The 22,316-nt window shown below is 39.1% G+C and overlaps 1 protein-coding gene across 1 annotated transcript; it reads right to left on the bottom strand.

Annotated features, from left to right (window-relative positions):
* Nucleotides 1-5,213: 5,213 nt before the first annotated feature.
* Nucleotides 5,214-21,997, bottom strand: LOC141784151 (uncharacterized). Its single transcript, XM_074661882.1, has 10 exons — nt 21,792-21,997; nt 16,818-16,963; nt 12,976-13,102; nt 12,714-12,813; nt 10,803-10,990; nt 10,361-10,488; nt 7,914-8,037; nt 7,584-7,680; nt 7,419-7,497; nt 5,214-7,201 (listed from the first exon to the last, which is right to left on the bottom strand). The coding sequence occupies exons 1-10, from the start codon at nt 21,853-21,855 to the stop codon at nt 7,106-7,108; spliced, it is 1,149 nt and encodes a 382-aa protein (XP_074517983.1). The 5' UTR covers nt 21,856-21,997; the 3' UTR covers nt 5,214-7,105.
* Nucleotides 21,998-22,316: the final 319 nt, after the last annotated feature.

Here is a 22,316-nt window from a genome sequence, read left to right as displayed (position 1 = left end):
TGATAGAATTAGTTTGCGCGTCAATATTTTCGTTACCGTAATATGTCCGGTTAAAAGTGGTGTGTTGTGGATATCTGATCAATTCCCCAAACCATTGTTCGCCCTCCAATTTTATTTGGAATAAAACTGTCTTCACTTGAAAGACTGGTTTGATATATATTTCCATCTGTGACCGGGTCGTACCAGTTGAGCCCTTGTTATATGGAAATAACTGTGTTACATTGAGATTGCATCAGATAACCAATTACAGTGCGCACGCCCCTCACCACAGCGTATCAGCGGGATTCATTGTGTGCCGATCTTTGAACCCACTTTGTTCGAGGACACTGCATGACACAAAGGCAGGTTTTTGATCTGTGCAGCAGGGTCTGTGGAGGTTTGAGGCCGACTGCTGCAGAGATCTCAGACAAGGTCTCACAGTGTCTGAATAATCTAACATTTCTCTTCTTTTGTGTAATTTAGTATTTATTTGCGTCAATTTCATTCTCTTCTACGTGAAATGACTGCCGAATGTATGTTGTATCCATATAATCTTTATTTTTTTATTTGTCGTTTTTAACAGTTCAATTTCATTGCATTAAACTAAACATTGCTGCTTTTTTTTAACTTTGGGCTCTCAACTGCTATTGTCTCCTTTTACCTATTTATCTTCTTTAGTATTTTTTTTTTAATCTTTCTCAACATTTAATCTCCTTTTCTTCTTTCCTCTTCATTCTTCTCTCCTGTCGTCGTGTTGTTTTCCATACATGTTGAGTGTTTGCCCCTGATTAGGTTTTATTATTTCTCTGTTGGCTGACTTTTATTCTTATTTTTTGTTCTGTTTAGCTTTGTCTTTGTGTAAGGTGACCGTATTCTGAAAACCTCCAAAGGGAACATCCTACCTGTCCTCTTGTGTGTGTGTGTATATATATATATATATATATATATATATATATATATATATATATATATATATATATATATATATATACTGGAAGATAAATAGATAAACAAATAAAATAAAACAACTCAGAGACTAAAATGTAGCTTTATAAACCATACATTTGTTTACAACATCCCTTTTCTGTTTAATTGGAAAAAAATTATGTTGATTAAGTTGCAGGTCATTTTGACCTGCACTGTGTAAATTTACTTAAAACAGCCAAAAAACAACAGGTAAAACCAATAACACCTTTGTTTTAGGCTGTATAAATATTTAGAAAAGAGATATAAAACATCTTCAATCTCCAAACTATATTTGATAACTATTTAAAGTTTCCCCTCTTCACAAACACATTGTTTTTCATTTAGCTCGCCCCATTTTCTCAGATTCTCCTTGTTCAACATTTTCAATGTTCTCCACATGTTACATGGAATGTTCCAGTGTGCTTTCTGTAATTTTATCATTTGACACAAGAGAAAACTGTTTTACTGTCCTCTTGGAAAGGAGAGACCAGGCAAAAAACACACGAAGTGCTTTCTGTGGAGCCAAAACACACACTGAAGTGCTTTTTTGGAGCTAAAACCTGAGCTAAATGCCCGCTTGGTTTGAAAACACACTATACTGTCTTCCTGGATGGCTGAAACATAATAAACTGCCCTTTGGGAGGGGAAAAAATGCGTGCTAAAGTGCCCCCCTTTTTGTTTTATTTTTTATTTTTTTCTTGTGGTTTTTTATTTTTGCCCCTTCCCATCAAAAAGTCATTGCACACCACTGGTGATGTTGACCATTTATATTGTCATCTTTAGACGCCCATGTCCTTCAGATAGAGAGACAATGGCAGAATTGTCCTCCGAAATCTTCTTTATTGTAGGAAAACTGACAATCTGGGTCATCAGTAATATTGGTCTCTGTCTCACAACTCTTTCCTCTTTAACACTTTCCCAGTTCAAAATCTGTGATGAAGCTTCTTCAGCTGGAAACATACCCAAGCTCATTTTTGGTGTACATGTCAAAGAGATGGCGTGGGAACATTGACAAGGACGAGGAAGAGAAATTACTCTACACACACCTGTGTCTCTGAGTCTGAATTTCTATTCATAGGCAGTCAAAATATAAATAACTGGGCCATCAAAGTACATCAGAGAAACCTCTTTATTTTGGATCTGAACAGCTAACTTACCTATATTAAAGGGTCTGGGTCAATATGACCAGCAACATCATCTTTGTATACAAACTGTGCGCAGACGTTTCACTACACACTTAACACACACGTAAACATTAACAACACATAACAACATGCTTTAATAAAAAGAATACAAAAAATAGCTAACTGCTCAAAAACATGTGTCTTGTGCAAAATTTTCAATAATGCTTCAAACCTTAAAGTTTAAAGGGGATTTTGAGGTCCGAGAGAAGGAGAGGCCTGGGCCTTTTGCATCAGGATGCTTTGAAGGAAGTCAGACTTAAAGTTAGTATCACACCAAATAGAAACCCTGTAGTGCACTGAAAATAAGGCATATTTCTGTGACTGTGGACGGAAGCCCAAAGAGGACATCTTTAAAGTAAACATGACGTATGAAAGAGGCAGGGAAAGCAGGCTGAAAAGGCCTCCAGTGTGCTTTTATCCTCTCAAAGCACGCAGTAGTGTGTCCTGCCCCTCTCCTACAGTGCATGGTGACATTAGCCGATGTGTCATATGAAAACATTTAAGGAACAGATTTTAAGCAATGGCCTCTCCTGCATTATAAATGTCAGACTTGAAGGAATCTGATCTTGAAAGTGTAATACCTGCAATACAGCACTGAAATTTATGCCCTGGGTGTGATTGAAAAGACAGCGCAGTAACACAGCTTACAAAGTTGAGTTGCATTGTTTCTTTGCTTTGAAAAAAATCCCAAACTAAGACGGAACAGAATAACATCACCCTTAACATTTTGCACAATCTCAAACATTGTCATGAAATATTTGTGGAAAAATCTTTTTAGTAATTCAAAAGGTGTGGCTGCATTTGACAGACATAAACAAATACAAATGATCATCTCTTTATTTTCACAAGAAGAACTAACAAAAAACTGAATACTTGACCGTTTCAATGTGTCAGTTCTTAACATTGTCGGAATCAAAGTCAACAAATAACAAAGAATGTGTTCAAAACTGAACAAAAAATAAATAAACAATCACATCATGTTAATGTTTAGTTGTCCTTCCACAGTCACTCAGCCTTTCACTCTGTTGAGGGCTCATCTTTTCCCACTCTTCTCGAATTACTTTTTCTGAATTCTGTTGAATTTTTTGATTTTGCCGTTTGATAATCCTTAACAGATTTTTAATGGGGCTGGTGTCCAAGGATTGAACCGGCCAGTGGATCCTGTGCTCCTGCAGCCAAGTTCTCCTGGCCCTGGATGTGTGGAAAATGGCAAGGGGCATTATCTTGTTGAATCATCCAGTTTTTACCCGGACGGAGCAGAGCATATGCAGACGGAAGTGTGTGGGTTTGGAGAAAGGATATATAATTGTCAGAGTTCAACGTGCCATCAAAGACAGTGAGATGACCTACAGCCGCGGCTCTCATGCATCCCCACACTATTGTGCTCAGAGTAGCTACTGTACCTTGGCCTGGCCTTCTGCTCCCCTCACATCAGCGGGAGGAAGATAAAACTGGAAGCTGGACTCATCTGACCACAGGATCTTCTTCCACTTCCTGGCTGCCCAGCTCTTATGTGCTTGGGTCCAACAACCCCGAGCTAACCTCTGTCTCTCTTTGATCAGGGGCTTCTTGACAGCCTTGTAGGGCCTTAAGCCTTGATCTCAAGTGGGCTACGTGGATGAACCACTGGACACTAGTTTGGTTTGACCTCTGCTGCTGTAGCTCCTGTGATGTCATTTGGCGGTTGTCCCTGCACATGTGGATTAGAAAGTGGTCATTTCTAGCTGAAGAAACCCTCGAACACCCAGATCTTGGCTTGTCTTTCAAGTTGTTGGTTGGTCTGTGTTTCTGCAGATTGGATCCAACTGCTGAAGGACTTCATCTGCACTTCCTCTGACAGCAGCTTTACCTTCCTGGCTGAGAATCTGTATCTTCAGGTGTGTTTAAAGAGGTGTGCATTAGGTTCCTTGTTTTAGACATTTTTGTCCCTGAAGAACTTTCACATGTGCTGGCTTTATGTAGACACAAAGCACACCAATAAAAAAATGTGTCTTTTAATAACAAGCACAGCCTTTATTAGTGGATCACTGGTACTAAAATGATGCAATACTCAAAATATATAATGTATGGTTATGGAACCAATCAATCTTAAAACAGAGAAAAGTAAATATAATCCATGTTCACATGGAACACTGCATGATCAAATTCTGTCCTGCTCCCTGTCCTACTTTCTCATGAAAGACTTCCCACCCAGATGATGTAAGTTAAGCTTTTTTTTTTTTTTTTTTTTTTTTTTCATGTATTTGTCTTTTGCTTTTGAAGAAGAGAGTCTAACAGTTATGATAATAAAACATGAACAGCTGCAAGCACTTGGGCTTTAGGATCTCATCTTAAAACCATAGAACAGCTTTAAACAGCCCGACCACATCAGGCTTTTTTAGAGATCCAAGTTTTGAAATACTCTACAAGTGTCATCTCCAGAGTTCCTCTTTCTGCTGTAGTTACTGAGAAATAAAAAATAACTTCCAGTTTTTTATGCTGCTGCTGATGATTAACTGGAGGAGGACTGAGTCCTTTTTGTAAGTCATGATGCTCCAGCTACAGTTTAAAGAACAAAACGCCTCTTTGTTCTGTTCTTACACGTCGTTTGATTTCAGTTAGCTGCTTGTGTAATGAACCCTGAGAGATCTGCTTTAACAACCCATGTCATCCACTTTTCCAGTTGGGAGTTTTAGGTTGTTTGCTTGAGGGGGGTGCTCTGTGTCGTGTCGGTTCAATTGCAGGAAGAAAGACGTCATTCTACAACGTCATATTTCACAAAAAGAAGTTGTGACATGTCATTCTTCTAAATTCAGATTAGTACTGTGGAAATCTTTTATCTTACTTAGAGCCTTATCAACCAGTCGGTTCATGCTAGAGTGACTTCTAGTGTTTTTTTTGTTTCTTGGTTTGCCCCCCCCCCCCCCCCCCCCCCCCGATAACAATACTGTAACTCAGTGTGTAACAACTCGTGAAAGGTGGGTTGAAGAAGGGAAGTTAGCTTGGTTCAACCGGTACACTAGCAAAGCAATAAGATTAAGAATAAGAAGACAGAGATGTTTTATTTATAGAGTATTTTCAGGACTCAAAGACACCGTACAGTATTTCAAATCAATTCCAACATAGAAACAAATTCCACATCATTCAAACAAAACAAACGACAACAAAAAAAAAAAACAACAAATAAAAAAGTGCTATCACGAAAATAGCAGGTTACTGTAAAAATGATTCCAAGGTTATGGATGTGAGGCGCAGGAAATAAAGTTGAGTGATTGAACGTGAGACTAAAATTCAGGAGGGGATTTGTGGGGAACTTGGGGCCGATGAATATGAGGTTGGATTTGTCATAGTTAAGTGATAGGAAGTTGTTGATTTTGTATGAGGAACGAATGAGATCTAAAATGTTCAATCGTGAATTTTGGAGGTAGGCAGATATAACCTTTGGAGAAAGTCAAGCCAGCTGCTCCCTCATTGTTTACATTCTTGATGCTAAGTTTAGAAAAGAAGCTTCTTCAAGACAGCAAACTTAACACTCAATGTTAAATGATAAACTATTAAGTTGGCATGCTTGATATAAACTTTTCACAAGCACATGGGTTGCAGAATAATGTTCAACAAAACACCCGTTTCATGTTTCTTGTGGAAACATGGAATGGAAACTGCATTTATTAACTTAAAAAAAATATATACTATCAAAAGAATGCAAAGATAAAGTAGCACCCAGCACATTGGGAAAACACTTCTGACCATAAACACCATAAGATGATACATCAATCCCCCTTAAAGGAGACGCTTGAAGATCTTACCTCATGCTTGGACTAATTCAAACATGGCAATTCAATACAGAAATCAAAAATTGTAAATGTTATTGAGTTCAGTTTAAGCTTTGCCCCATTTTGCCCTGATAATGTACGAAATATATCAAAATTTTCAAATTCTAAGCACTAGGTAGGCTCAGTTTCAGTTTGTGACCTGTGTTTTTATTATATGTGCATCTACAGGTTAAGCAGTGCTCCAGCTAAAAAACTGGTAAAAGAAAGTAACTCGGCATAAAACTATAACTCATTGGAAATAATATTTGTGATGAAGTTTGCATAAGGAGCAGATGACAGGAACTGTACAGTTTTGATGGAGGAGAACTGGAACTGCCAAGATGCTCTAGAGCAAGGCACCAAATTTACAATAAAGAGTTCTCTGTAATATTTGAATTTGGTTAATCATGAATTGATGTTAATATTTAATTAATTTTCAGTAATAAATGAAAAATATCAAAAATTAAAATCCTTATTAACACAACAGTTTTATGCTAAAAAATATCTATAAAAATAGTTTAGTTTTTCTTTTTTTTGTGGAGACAGAAACTGCCTGATGTGTAATTAATTAGCTTAGAGGTTTAAGTGTGTGGCATCATCTTTGTTATATGACCTTAATCTTTTTTTTCCACATCTTCTACTGGATTGGTACTAAAGTGCAATAACCTTTGTTTTTTACATGTGTCACTGGCCTGATTTGCATCATCTCAATGAGACTCCAGGCAGAAACACAAACAAATATGGATCCAATTAGTTCCTTGAAGGAACTTCTCAAAGAGCACTCTGAGTGCGTAGAAGGGATCTTGCATACCCTGAAGACCTGTAGTTCATTTGTGGATTTATTTTTTTTTAAATATGAGAGGCTCAGTATAACTCATGCCCACATTTCTCTACCCAAATAACAGCTGCAGAGCTTTGTCAAGTTTGAGTTAAGAGGCTTCAGAATGTAAACAACCATAAGCAGTAGTTCAGTAGCTGCCACTGTGAGACCTTATCTCCCATGATGCATTTGATTTTTCAAAATGCATGGTAACAAAGCACCCAATAAAATAATTTACAAGGCTTTAAAAAATATCCACACAAATTTCTCCTAGATTCATCCAATAAACAATTCTAAAAAGTTGCTGTTCAAATCGCAGAGGAGAAAATTGTGAGATATTAAAGTGCTGCAGACTAGAAGGGTCTTCACCGCAGAGATTTGTCTGTTTGAGGATCAATCACCAGAGTGATTACACAGTTGTCTTCTTCCTCTTCAGGGATGTACAAGTTGTGATCAGGGTCCTAAAACAAAAATAAAACAAAAAAGGAGACACATCTGTGCTGTGAGACAGTAGCCTTTCTAATGCCAATAACTGTAAAAAGTGTAATTTTGCTATTTGGGCTTGTTTAGGTCGATCTGATGAGGAAAATTTTAAAAATAAATACTATGATTTAGACCAGTTTATTTTCTAATTTCATAAAATGTATCAATGTATAAGGGACATGGAATTTCAATCACCTTGTTATTATTGTTGTTGTAAATGTCGCTGAGAAGGTTACGAGGCTCAGGTATTTTGGGGCAAATATTTTCCTTATTCCTGCAAAGAGAAATCTAATCATCAGAGACACAAGAGGAAAACAACTATCAATTTGTTCCAACCAGAAAGGAGAAGATTATACATACTTCCTGCAACACACAAAGGCAACGACTGCCAGAATGGCACATAGCAATGGGATGATAACTGCAGCATATACCATGGTGCTCTGATCTGTGTCTGCAGCTGGTTAGGAAACAGAAGCACAAATATAATCAACCAAGATCAACATTAACAGCACATCAAATGATCAAAAACTTAACAATCATCTCATCTTTAGGAAAGAATGCTTTTCTGTCTGTCTGGGAGTCAGGTTTGAATCAATCACTAGATGGCAGCATCATTTTCAAACAATAATAAACTTGGCAATGAATAACTGGACAGTTTATTTCTGCAGTTCAAATAGAAAGTAATCGTACCGAAATACTTCTCTTCACTCCATGGCGTCTCTGATTTCTCATACTCTGCCTTGATAGACATCCAGTACTCACAGTGAGAGACCTTACGCAGCTTTCGAGTTGTCAGGTCTTCTCCCGTAGTTTTCTGTGGGGTAAACAGGATGATAAATCAATAACTGGATAGTGTTTTAGCCAAACAAACAAACAAACAAAAAATTAGAGTGAATTGAGTTTGGTAAAGTAAAGCTACAACTGTTTTACTGTACAGCTTCATGTCTTTCAATTCATGTGATACCAACTACAGTTAATTTTATGTTCATTTAAAACAAACTTCAAGGTGTGGAGTTTAATCTTAGGTAGAACACAATAAGGTTTTTTATTATCATTTCTTTGTAAATTTCATCCCTACTTGCACTGAAGATTTAAATTATAGACAGGATGAAGTGATGAATGGAGAGACAGCTCTCCAAAGAAGAAGCCATTACATTTGGAGCTCCCCCTGTGGGCTGAACATGGTATAGGTCACCAACCACCTCCTCTGTGTTCCTAATAGAACATAAGTTAAAAAAAGGTTCAACACGGTTACCCTCACTGGTCAGCACTAGAATTACTAGTTGTGGGTGAAAGACAAGGTCAGTTGGTATAAACAGTATTTCTCATAAAAATCTGATTTTTGCGCAAAAAAGTTAACATTAATGTGTTTTTTTCAATCTACTACACTACAAAAATGACATTTAAAATGGTTTCAACCAACTGAACCAAAGATAGAGAGAAAACATTCATGTCTACAGCATGCTGACTTGCACATGCACATATGTAGCGCTATCAGCAGCCTCGTGCTCCAGCGTATCTTTCGGCTAACGTGACAACAAGTGAATACTGTCAGTTTGTATGCACTTTAGTAACCATTTATATTTAGCGCAGCCCGGTGCTCTAAGACGTGTCTGCAATGTGTATGGTCAGTGAATTCTGGTTATGTCCTGCCAGTCATCGACCAATCAGAACTAACATAACCTCACTCTTCATTTTATTGATAGACTCTAAAGTTTGAACGGCCCACTGCAGAATAAAGTTATTCTGCAGTGTATGTAGTGATAATGTTCATTCTAACCCACTGTCAGGACTGTGGGTTAGAATGAACATTACCGCAAACGGCTTAGCCCCTGTGTTAGCCTTTGGCTCGTGCTCTCTCCTGTTTCTCTTTCTTCTGCTCTTCTGTCCTTTTTCTGTCTGGCAGTTAGGCTCTAGTGTCCACCATCACCACAAAATTAATCACAGAAACCTTTTTTGAGCAGCTGTGTATCTCTTCGCTCTACTAAACTTTGTCAGCAGTAGTGGTGTTGTCATGGAGACCGAGACGTGCTGTAAATCAACCCAGTCCTGCTCGACCCAACCTGGAAGCTGAGAAGTAGCAATCTAAAATAACCTGTAACCTGTTATACTGGTGCTGATAATCTCATTTTAAAGTGTGGATTATGATCAGGCATATATCTAGAAGGGAGATTTTTTCAAGATCAAACTCCTCACACCCCTTTTTAATATTTTTGAGATAATATTTCAAAATAAATAACTTTTTTTCAGTAGTTAACTTGCATAACTTTTAGGAAGGTGAGTTATTTAGTGACTGTCATGCTTTTGTGGTTACACCATTTGACAATGATTCTGATTCTTCAAATGGTTAAAAATGGTGGAAATATTATTTAAAACACTATGACACCAAAGGAAATGCAAACTTTACATTTAAACAAACATCTAACATGTTATTTTTTTACAAGTTTTTAAAATCATATTATGATTCCAACTCTTATATGTCATTATCCATTATCTTTGTTTACACAAAGTATTGGTATTCTTCATTTTTGCAGGCGTGCGTTAGTGTGTCATGTGTTGTGTCTACACTGTAACTACCCACCATCAAGTCACGGCTGTAGTTTCAGAAGGACCACCAAAACGCTGTATGCTAATGCTATATTGCTTATCCAGAAAATAAACTTCATCCTGTAATATGGCACGGTTTGGCATTATATTGATTTGAAAACCAAGATAAAGTCATGTTTACAGCATGTGAACACGACACAAACCAGAATATAAATTCTCTTTAGAGCAACAAAAACACTTGTTGTTTTGGAGCAGCCCTAAATGTTACTGTTTATTCTTCTCATGCTGACTTTTCATTTTCTCAGTAGACTGTTTTCAGTGATTTTTAACATCCATGAGTGTCTGCTTTGATTCTGCCGCAGACTGTGCTGGTTTGAGGGATCTTTGCTGTTTCATCACTTAACCATTGTGTTTTGGCAACAGGAAGAGTCCGGATGTCAACACTGCAGCTGACCATGGCTCCAAATGTTTGATCCATTAGCAGGATTTTGGTTTTAACATTTTAAGGTGCGTTTTTTATCTTTCTGTACAGTCAGTGGTTTAACTATATTCCTTACCAAGCATAAAGTATTGTACTCTTTGTGTCTTACCTTTTGTGTTTTACACTCAGTGTAGTTTAATACATATTTCCAGGGTAGTTTGACTTCAGGAGGAATCCAACTTATAATGAAATTATCCTTTGTTTCTTTGACATGCCAGTCGAGGGCAGGAGGTTTCACTGCATAGAGAAACAGATTATAGAGAAAGAGTTACTACAAAGCACTGTTGCAAAGTAATAAAACAGTGCCAAGAGACACAAAGATACCTTATCTATCATATGTCTGCTGCTTGTTATATCTTTGATTGTCACACACAATATTACACAAGAACATACACACAACAGTCACATACTCCAGCTAATGGCTAAAACACTTCCAAGAAAGGACAAAGAACTACCTCCTATAATTCAGATACTAAATAAGGAAGTGGGACATTTCAACAACGTTTCCTTCCAAGAAAACATAATTCTAAGTTAGCACTGCCTTTGCATACCGTGATCTATGAGATTCCTCTCGAAGATGTTCCTGACAGGCTTGCTGTCCAGCGTTCCGTTTATAAAGATGGTCATTATCTGGTCGGTGTTTGCCTGCAGATCACATCCAGTCCTGAGACCTCCAGAGTATCTGTATAAGGGGCACTCTTGGATGGGTTCGTAGCTAGATTGGAAATGAGTTGATAACCTTGGAGAGATACGTGAAAAATAGTTTACTTTCAAGCAAACCCAAAGTAGAATACACGTTTTCATTTTAGGACCTTTGATGTGGCATTAGGACAGAAAACAAGCAGAAACTATTTGGTGGTGGTGGCTTTGAAATCAGCCCATTTGCACCTGTCAAGCTAGATGATTAACAACAGTCATCTGTTATTCTAATCGAAAACCAAAATACCCTTTAGTAGTCTCAAGAGTTGGACGATATAAGTGTTTTTTGTTCTGAAGCCCCATGATAATATGAAGGCAACCGGTGCAGGCAGTCAAAACACATTACCAGTACACCTTCAACAGGAACCATTGTGCTAGCTGTTTGCAAGACTGATTAAATCATCTATCAGTTCCCCTCTGTGCATTCAGTGCTTAGTATCAAAGATGGAATACATGTCTGACACAAGAAGCAGTTGAACTGTAGCCCGGCCCGACCCGAAGCATCGTTGTCATTTTTATTGGTTAAGCCAGTTTGTTGTGATAAATTGAAAATTAATTAGAAATGAATCTGATTAATGATAATTGGAAACAATCTGTACTTTTTTTCTTGAATAACATGTTTGCCAAATCTAAAACAATTGCTGGCTGCCCTTTTTAATATAAATTCTATTATAATGTATTAAAATTATGCTGTTTAATACAGCGTCTGACACAAATTTTCAGTCAAGTTTAGAAATCTACTTCTAAATGACGTAGAAATGACTGTGTTTCTCTTTGTTTTTTTTTTTGTTTTTTTCAATGTATAAAATAAAAACAGGTGGAAAGGAGTCTGGCTGCACAGTATAGCAGTGGTTAGCACTGTTGTCCCACATCCAGAAGATCTATGGTTCAAAGGTTTTTGCAGCTTTCTTGTGTAGGGGCATACTGTTTTTCCTAGGCATGCACCAATCCAGCTTCACAGGACATTCACAGGATACTGAAAAGATACTGATACCTGGGCTTTGGCATCAGCTGATACAAATACTTTGATTTGATCTGATAGTAGTATTAGTTTAACATTCTCTATTCTCTAATATGAGGATCAGAAGGGGGTCTCGCCCAGTGTCAGCCTCGCCCAGTAATCCAATGAAAAACCAATATTAGTCAATCACTGGTCAATAACCATGCCTTACCATCTCATGCCTACTGTACTGGTCCAAAAATCAAACAACATTACCAGCATAGAACTTGCTCTGTCAAAAGTGTTTTTGCCAGATCTTTTCACATCATGTCTCTCGAGATGTGGAAACATGTTGACCAACCTTGTTTACAGTCAATGCTATCAGGCTGCCATTTAAGACAATAATCCTAAAAGTGTAGAGAGTTTAAAAGTATAACCCCTTCACACAGACATGGATCAAAGACACTGAGAAGGTTATTACAAGGAATTAGGCCCTGGCTCGTTAACCCCATAAAAATCGAGTCTCTCCCAGGTTTTGTCTGGTTTGTGCTATTCTACAATTTCATTTAGCAGACACTTTTGTCCAAAGTGACATCCAACACAAGCAGGAATTTATACTGGAAGGAAGACCGTCAGTAAATGCGACAAAGTACTTTAGGTTTGATTGGCCGCAGGAGCTGCCAACTAGTGCAATGACTCAGAAATCCTGTGTTTCAGAGAGTCTTGCTATTTCTCAGAGACAACTTTGACTCAACAGGAGTTTTTTAACAAACTGTTGTAGCTACAGCAGAATGTGTTGTAAAGAAAATTGTTGTACACATACCGATAAAAAAAGTGGAGATCTGATATGTTGGTGGCTTTAAACCAGGTGCAGCGAGTTAATTTCAAGGAAACAATGTTGCACTGAAAATTTTTCACCAGATCTGAAAAAAAAAAACATCAAACCACACACATATTTCAAAAACAGCAAATACACAAACCCTAATGATCCACAGTAAAGCTTTAGCACCTCTTCTTTCTGAAACATAATGGGGAAAATTCAGAGTAGTGATGTAAAAAAAAAAAAAAAAAATAGAAAAGCATACCTGGGTCAGACATTGTGATGTAAACCACTTTACTCTCCCTGACCCCACAAACAGTTTTGACAGAAAGATTAAGAAATCCACCTTCCAACACCTTGAATGAACTCCAGTAAGGTTCAGTGACTGTGTCCTGCAACACATCAAGGCATTTACTCCAGTTAACATTGGTTAAACACAGAAAGTAAAAACACAACTCTGTAGAGAGGGTCATAATAAGTTAGGTTAACTTTTGTTAGACATAGACTAAAACATACAAAGAGGTAACCCATGAAACTTGAGTTTTCTTTATAAACAATTAATTACATATACACTTTGTTACAAAGGTCATAAATGTTGAGATCTGTCCAAGAGAAGACACGTTTTTAACCTAATTCTACTGTACTCAGTGCAACTTTAATTGTTGCCATTAAGATTTCCAGCCTGACACCAGAATTTATCTTTCCCAGTGATCACAAATAGCGCCACTGCAACTACGGCCTGGCCTGTTGACATTTTACCACTGACGGGAAATTTTTCAGTTCTTTTTATTGGCTTTTATGCCTTTTATCAGATAGCAGGGGACTGTGGGCAGAGCAAGAGGGGAGTGACATGTGGAGAAGAGGTCAGAGGCTGGATTTGAACCCAGTCCACCCACACACACGGGAAAACCTCATGGAGCACGACCTATACCATTAAGTAATCTGCACCTAGGGTGACCAGGTGTCTCGCTTTGTGCGGGACTGCACAGCATTTTAATTACTTTTCCCACGTCCAGAAAATTGAGACGGTGTCTCACATTTGATCGACTCTTGCTCTCCAAAGTGCGGTAGTGTTTTTTCTGAAAGCATGACTTTCATCCAAAAGTTGAAAGAGGGACATCACCATTACATTTTTCCGCTGTCAATCAAGATAATCGTACATGTGGCGTCAGGAGTTGATCAACCCGACACCTGTGTCCTCCATACCCACTGACATGAAATAGAAAGGTAAAAGCCGCAGACACCAAACTGCAGATTTTGGTGGAGAAATGATGAACTCTAGCCACAAAGGGCTCTAATTTTGTGGCGCAGCGCAGGGGGAGGTGTCAGCAGATTCATGTTGGCGCAGTGACAATTTTGTGCCAAAAAAGAGCGCTGAAAGCTCGCCAGCTCCAACCTGGTCTATTCTCGGCACAAGGCGGAGCGCACCCTCCGCAGCTGTAATTTGGTGACAGGCGCACATGTGCGCACATGTCATCAAAGCCTCAGAGGCAGATTTTCAGAGTGTCAGGCACATTTTAATGCAATAAACAATCACAGCAATCACTATTTACTGTAACTGTCTGAACCAGCATATACATTTATATCTATATTAACTGTCCCGTCACATCTGATGTCAGATTAAAGCCGTTTGTCAAAATGGAAAGTTAACCTGACGGCAGCTGGAAGTTTGGTGCACATCTTACAATTAAACAATAAACAGCCTTAACATCTGATACTGAGTATATATCTGGTTCTCTCATTTCATTTAATTCAAAGAAAAGAGGGAGAGAAAAGACGAAGAAAAAAAAGACTAAAAAAAGACTAAATAAATGCTTAAACTAAATAAACTCAGGATTTACCCGTGATTTCCCATATTTCTCTGTTTTAGTCTTTATTTTTAACGTGATCTAAAAAGATGTAGTACATTATTGTAAGGAGGATGAGGCAGAGACACCGGGAGTCAGGAAAGTATACAGTATATCACCAAAGGTTTTGCCATTTGGCGATGACGAACCAGGAGTGCAGGTGGATCAAAGTATTCTGAATGGATAAGCCAGCTGTGTCACTGTCTCTTCATTTTTTACTCCTATTAATGACAAAGGAACGGATTAAATCTGTCCCTGGAGCTGGCCTACAAGGTGACCCGCTTCGTGTCCTTCGATGCGCTGTCTATTCTCCTGCAGCAGGGACAGCGGCTCTGACCGTCTCCGCTACCAGTACTGTTTCTGCGGTGCTGAGGATCAGTCAGACCAATCAGACGCTGCGCCTCGGCTGCAGGGCATTTAAAGGCGAGGAGAGGCGCTCATTTGATTGGTGAAAACAGCACTCGGCTGTGTTAAACCCACTCACGGCTTTTCTCCTCCCTCTCTGCCATTTGCACAGAGGGAGGCGTGGACGTGCAGTTCTGCGCTCCTCTGCGCCTTGACTGCGCCTCTCTTGGCACTGCAGGAAACTTGCAAAGTGCGCCGGTCACGCCCTGTCTGCACGCCTGCGCCTGCGCCTGCACCTGCGCCTGCGCCTGCATCTGCGCCTGCGCCTGCACCTGCGCCTGCGCCTGGTTTACGAAATTAGAGCCCTAAGTCTTGTCTTCCGAGATGGAAGCTTGTGTAAGGAACCATGTGGTTGTTTACAGCCAAAAACAGCCACACTCCTCTCCCCGCTGCTGGAGAGATTTCTCTCTAGAATGGAGTGGGTGGGGAGGGGGTTTAGGGGTATCTGCTCCGGAGGACCAATAAAAAAAAAAAAAACAGTCAAAAAAGGGAATTGCTGACGTCAGCAAACCCCGGAAATTCCAAACAACTCGTTTTAGGTCAGGATTTACATTCACAAGCACTACTTGCATTCTCGGTTGCTAGGCGCTACCCAAGTAGCTGCCTGTTGCAGCAGCTCTCTCTTCTTTGTCCGTTTCATGTAATTTCTTCGTCTCTTTTTCGTAATCTTTGTATCTGGAGTGGATCATCACTTTGTATGGTTCATTGTCGGTCACAGACACCAAACTTTTTGTGGCTTCGGCGATATTTTTTACTATTTTTCTCCTGTGTTTGTCTGGAGATCCTACATGTAACCATGGCTGCATTGTTTACATGCGAAATTAGCTGTTAGCAGCCTGTAGCATGTCAATGCTAACTAGTGTAGGGCTTGATGATTTCCCTCGAGCTGAGGAGGAGGAGGTGAGGACGACGTGCTGGTTCTCGGATGTGAGCTGGGAGGTGACGACGTGGACCTGTCCTTCCATCCATCGTTGTTGGGAACGTGGGATCTAGCCCTGGGGGATGGATGAGCTAGCTGTGCTAATCCAGCGGCATCATGCTGTTCACGGACGTGGCTGACGGAGCTGACATCGGACGCCAGCCCCACATTGGAGGAGCTTCGCCTGCTGTGAGCAGACAGGATCCAGGAGACAGAGACTGAACAGACTGCTGGGGAGGCTCAGTCCTGGACCCTGTGGAGGTGGAGGCTGGCTGGGCTGGAGAGTGGTGGACGAGTGGTGGACGGGATGTCGTCATCTAATTTCTTATGGACATTTTTGCACTTTCTATACTCTTCCTTTCTTTTGTTTTCTTAAATGCTGCGGTGACTCCTGAATTTCCCCTCGGGGATAAATAAAGTATTTTCTATTCTATTCTATTCTATTCTACTTAAAACAGGTTTGGTCATCAAATATCACTTTTTGTGGGCTGGGAGGAAAGCCAAAGACCCACAAATTTCACTAAAAGACTCAATAAAGTGATTTTTGCACAGTATGGGACCTTTAAAAACTGGATTGGAAAAAAGTTACCACTTTTCTCCGGCAGATTTTTATCCAGATACATGTCATGCTCACTTGTGCATAAGGCCTATGCCCAGAGTTGTCTGCAGCATGTGCAGATAATGTAGCTGGTAATGGTAACACTCATAAATGGTTGTTAATATTTAACTACGACTTCACATCTGTACCCAGATTAGTGACACACAGCATTTTAGCCACATCAGAACTGCTTTTAAAACTTCTCTACATACAATTATATCTGTCTCTGCTTGCAGAGTTGCCTTGTTTTAAGGGTCAGTGAAGTTGCACATACAAACATCTGATTAAAAATAAGGATGACTTTGCATTCCACAGTAAAAAATTATACGCACACTTACCTCTTCGTCAGAATCTCGTTCTTTGCTTTCTGCAGTAATTTTATATTTACAGTTTTTCATCCAATGTAGGGGTGGTGCCCAGGAAAAGTTGAAGCTAAAGTCTACGTCCCATATAAGGGACAAATTGGATGGTGGTGAGATTTCATCTGAGGAACAGAAAACACAAAGAATGAATGACAAATTTTAGAGTGCTTTAAAGCCTTTATGAGGAGTTTAAGCGAGTAATGAAACAGATTGAAATGGGCGGTGATGCTTCTTTACAAATGGTGTGCTCGAGTTGTCGTCATTATGCTTTCTTAAAGCGGTGTGGGGCGGTGTCAGCCAAGACAATTTTCAGAAAGAGACTTTTTTTTATCTTGTTCCACGTCCCTGTTTCCAAGCAAGTGGTCTAAATCTAACGTAGACTAAAGGAAGCTTAGACACAGGGATTTCATTCACTTTCAGAAAACACCACCAAGACAAGTAGGGGACAGTCTCAGCAGGGAGAAAATACATGCTGCTTTGTCTGCAGGGGGCAGCAAAATTCATAAATGCCCAAAGTTCCTCACAAGGCCCTAATTAGCCCCCTGTTGTTCCTGTCATTCACTCTGCCTGTGTCAAATAATCATTGATTACTGTTTTGCATCAAGCTGATTCAGTGGAAGTTAGAGCTGTGGAGAATCTCTTCTTTAGAAAATGTCTAAGAAGAGATTTTCAACAAGCTAGTGAACATCCGTCCCAGCTTCAGCCAGTCTCCAGATAAATGTCTCCTGTGACTTGATAAACTGACCAGGGTCAGAGTTGCAGCTGCTGATTTGGCAGAGATCACTGGCTGGAGCCCTATGAGCTACTTTTACTGACATTTCTCTCCTGGTTTATTCAGAGTCCAAAATCCTGTGTGTCTTGGCTTTGAAACAATGTCATTCAAGCTGTGATCAGGCCTGGGTGATGTGAGAAAAATAACACTAGGAAAACTGAAGCAACAAAATGAAGAGAGGAAGTCCTCTGTACTTCACAGCCTCTGTTTCAAAGCACCATCTAAGAGCTGATCTGAGCTTCATCCCACTGCATCACACAGGGTAGAGTGCAGAGATTAATCACATCACATCATAAAGAAAAGTTAGGCCTCAAAATAATCTATGAGAAACAATTTCTTGGTCACATTAAATATCTTTTTATGCCAAGATTTTGCCAAAATAGAGCTTACAAACTGACCACTGACCAAGAAATACACTCAGAGGAATCGCACATTAACCTAAGAAAACAGAGCAGCAGCCAGCTTGAATGAAAGCCTGCCTTCAAACAGTCCTCAGAAAATGAAAATTTTGGGCCTACATACTGAAAGGCAACCTGGTGCTTATACAAAGACACTGCACAGAGAAAACACTACAGTCCATGAAGACCTCTGAAGATACACTGGTGAGTCAGCACAGGAAACTGGAGTCCTTCCCAAAAGTGGTCCAAGTCAGGGCCAGTCAGGCAAACACACACACACACACACAAACACACACAAACACACACACCTGACAGTAATAAATATAAATTCTTAAATTATTGAGAGGAGTCTCAAAAGGATACTTAGAACATGTTGAAACTTCCAGAGTCAAATCTGCCTTAACGTGAACTCAACCTGGGGCTATGAGCTTTGACTGGATGCATTTGTTTTACACATTCTGCCATCATATCACTCTTATTATTATTTTAGGATGGACACAACTGTGTTAAAAAAATCCTAGTCCACAACTGACCAAAAATACTAATACAAGTTTTAACCTCTTATCATCTCAAGAGGAATTTCTAAGAACATAGAAATCTGCAGTTGTCACTGATCCCAAATTTTCCTGTTATTACTGGCCTATCAGGACTCTACCGATAATGTCAAAAGTTGCAGAGAAATAGGCAAATTATACACCGCCTGAACAACTGTTCTTTTCATTTGCATCAAGTACAGTTTGGCTTCATAGCCAACTGCTCAACCAAGACAGCAAATTGCGCCCTTATTAAAGAAATCAGGTCACCACTAGGTAGCCTGTGGGCATTGTTGGTGCTGTTTTCTTTGACCTCAGAAAAGCATGCAGCACCATCAATCACAGTGTTCTTTTATCCAAGTTTTCCACCTAAAATTTTTTCTAAAGATGTCCTTAGTATTCCTCAGTCCACAAACAGGTTAAATTTAACCACGCAAACTTGAAATTTATCAGGAACTCCACATCCACTGAGGCAGCCAAGATGTACATGCGTCCATTGCTCTTTTCTCACATGACCTAAGCCTGGCTCACACTACAGGATCCTCACCCCGATTTAACCCATATTCGGTCCTCCCGACAATCGCGGAAGAAATCTGGTCGGGGACTAAAATCACCCTCGACGTTGGGCCAAGATTATCTTCTAGTGTGAGCGGTTGACAGATGAATCTATAGTTCCACGATCGTCTCACAGACTCGTTGGAGTCGCCCCGATAATTTTCAAACATGTTTGATATTAATCTGGATGATTACAACATTTATTCTCACTGAAGGATGACAACAGCCAAGAGAGAGAGAGAGAGAGAGAGAGAGAGAGAGAGAGAGAGAGAGAGAGAGAGAGAGAGAGAGAGAGAGACATTGCCAAAGAAATGCAGCCCTTCAATATGGTTAAAAGCCAGAAATGTTAAAAATGTTTGACAGACAGTACGGCTTGACTGGAAAAAAGTACATGTTACAAACAATTCAGGAACTGTATAAACTCCCTTTTATTTAGGCTATAGTTTTTATTGTTTTGTTTTTTTTGGAGTTTCGTTTTTTCTTTAGAGACAGGGTCTATGTTTTATTGTTTTTGATTAGTATTAATTATTTTCATTGACATGTATTTTTTTCTAAAAGAGAGTCCATTTCATTTTCATTGTATATTTTTTTTCTCTTTCTTGTTTGTTAAATTTATTAATTTTTTGGTTTAATTTATTTCATTTAAAAGATCCTGACCTTTTAATTACAGTTAAATACTCTTAAGAAATTAAAGTTTCTTGCTTTTGATATGGTGTACTCACTTTATTATCTCATTTATCATAATTACATCAATGAAAAAATGGAAAAAAAAATCAAAATAATATTGACAATAATATCGTTTATTGGCAATAATAATTTGGAAAATTATCGTCTAGCAAAATTTGTTATTGTGACAGGCCTATTATCTTGTGTTATTAAACTGACTGTTTCATGCTTAAGTTGATTATATGTTTTGCTTCTGTTGTTTTCATATGTTGTTGCATTTAAATTGAATATGATACATTGCTTTTGTTGTAATAAAACAGCTTGCATGTGTTCTGCATGTTTGTACTATGACCGGACCCAAGCTTCATTTAATGACTCAACCGCTTTTGTATAGTTCTGCACGGTTTCCTTTATTGACAAAAAAATTATGTGCTCCTTGTTTACCTTGCATGCTTTCCCATTTGTTGCTCTTCTGTTGTTTCTTTGAATGATTTTAGCATTCATTAGTGCTGTTTCCTGTTTTTTTGTATTTCATGTCTATTGTTACTTACACTCATGAGGCTTTTTTTAGATCCTAGTAATGTGTAACAAGAGTATGTTACTTTTGTTCTAATAATTGTGAATGGTCCCCTTCAGTACATTTGATTCAGTTTTGTTTTCATGGCTTCAATCAAACAGAAGAGAGAAGTGGACAGAGTGACAGCTGAGTAAGGGCCACAGACTGGATTCAAACCAGGGCCATCCTTATAAAACTGCTCAGAGCCGCTCAGCACTCTGTCATAATCAACAGGAACTGCTTTGCAGATTGGCATGATGCAATCTGGACTGTAAATTGAGAAAATAGTTGTGACAGTCATGGCTGTAAATAGTTTATAATGAGTAGACGCGTGTAGATAGCTCGTTCTGATGTTTTAATTATTGCATTCTAATTTTGTTTTCTGCTCAGCAGACACGGTTGAGTTACATCTGGCTCTGATCATGGGGATCCTGAACCCACAGAAGTGCAGAACTTCATACTGCAGTGACAAATGAGACCACACTCAATGAAAAACTGCACACATCAGAATTTAGAGACTGTTTGTTAGTGCCACCGTCAGTATTATCCCTATGCACTTTAGGCTTGAGAGTAACTGAAAATGTGCTGGATGCACTACATCCTTTTTTTTTTTTCAATTTTTTAAAAGATAAAGTTAGAAAAAAAATTAGTTTTCATTTGTCTTTTTACTAATGATGTGAAGCTTTTAAATTTTGTTAAACTGCGCAAAAACATAATTGAGTTAGGAACCCTGGCAATGCAGGACTTCACTTTGCGAGAAAAATTAGAGCACAGAGAGCAAGTCATACAGCCAGTGGTCCTGTTGTTCTCTACACAGGAGATAGCTGTTTCTGTGTTTCTCCTGTCTCCGTGGCAGACTAAATAAAGACAAGAGAATCATTCTAAATTTTAAATCCTGGTTGGAACAGTTTTTTTTCCCCCTGATTCACACTACATGCATCCCACCTGCAAAATGTAAAAGAAGCAAGAAATGGCCAGAAACTGCATGGGATTCAGAGGGTTGTTTTTTAACAAGTTGTAAAGCTGTCTCAAATTTATAATTGTCTTTCAGGAACACTGTAGCATCAGCAAGTTGTTGAATCTGCAGTATTAGGGCTTATTTTTTAAAATGAGAGAATAAGAAAGAAACTGGACCTTCAGATCTATGGGAATCTTTTTGGGATAGACACTTGTACCATGTTAACATCTATAGCTCTAAAAATATTTTTATGTTCTACTGTATGAAAAGCTTAGTTAAAGCCCAGATACATGATGATTCACACTGCATTGCTTAACAGAGAGGACAACAGGGAGTGACGTCATTACTGGGAACTAACGTTGACAGGGGGAAACGGATAAAGCCTGAGAGGTCAGGACAAGCTGGACATTTGTGAAGAAGCTACAAGGCAGAAAGTAATATTTCAAAAAGGGAAAGAAATAGTACGAACGAAGAATAATTGGAAAAAGTCAGCAAAAACCTAGTTTTCTCACCTGTTAGGGATTCGACGCTCAGAAAAAGGCAGCTTAGAAAAACAAAGTCCATAATGTGTATCATTCTCGTCTCCTGTTTTGAAACGATTCGTGGAAAAAGTAAGACTTCGGCTGGTGTCTGGGTTCGCTGTCACTGTTTCCAGACAGCAAATGTCCGTGTTACAGAGAAACTTTCGCTTCCAGTCTGCACAGGAGGGCACCGTTTCTTTAGGAGGCTGGATTTGGGCGGAGAGCTTCCTCCCACAGCTCGGCACACGTCGCGCGCTCGCAGACGCACGCGCAGACAGGACTCAAACGGGAGCGTTGGAGCTTTGAGGAAGGAAACTTTTTAGGAACTTTTGGAATAGAAAATGTGGCTCTAAACTTAAGCGACTGACATTCTGAGACTCTGATTTGTGTGGTCTGAATGGTTTTATTATTGGTTAAAAGGGGAAGACAGGGCAAACTTGTGGTATCCAAAACAAAGAGAACTATAGCAACCAATAAAGGAAACAAAATAAATGACAAATGAATAAAAAACAAAAC

The sequence above is a fragment of the Halichoeres trimaculatus genome, unplaced genomic scaffold (genome assembly GCF_033239565.1).
Source record: "Halichoeres trimaculatus isolate MK-OKI-2021-1 unplaced genomic scaffold, fHalTri1.1 fHalTri1_scaffold_22, whole genome shotgun sequence".
Taxonomy (NCBI): Eukaryota; Metazoa; Chordata; class Actinopteri; order Labriformes; family Labridae; genus Halichoeres; species Halichoeres trimaculatus.
This window is presented reverse-complemented; position numbering and strand designations above follow the sequence as displayed.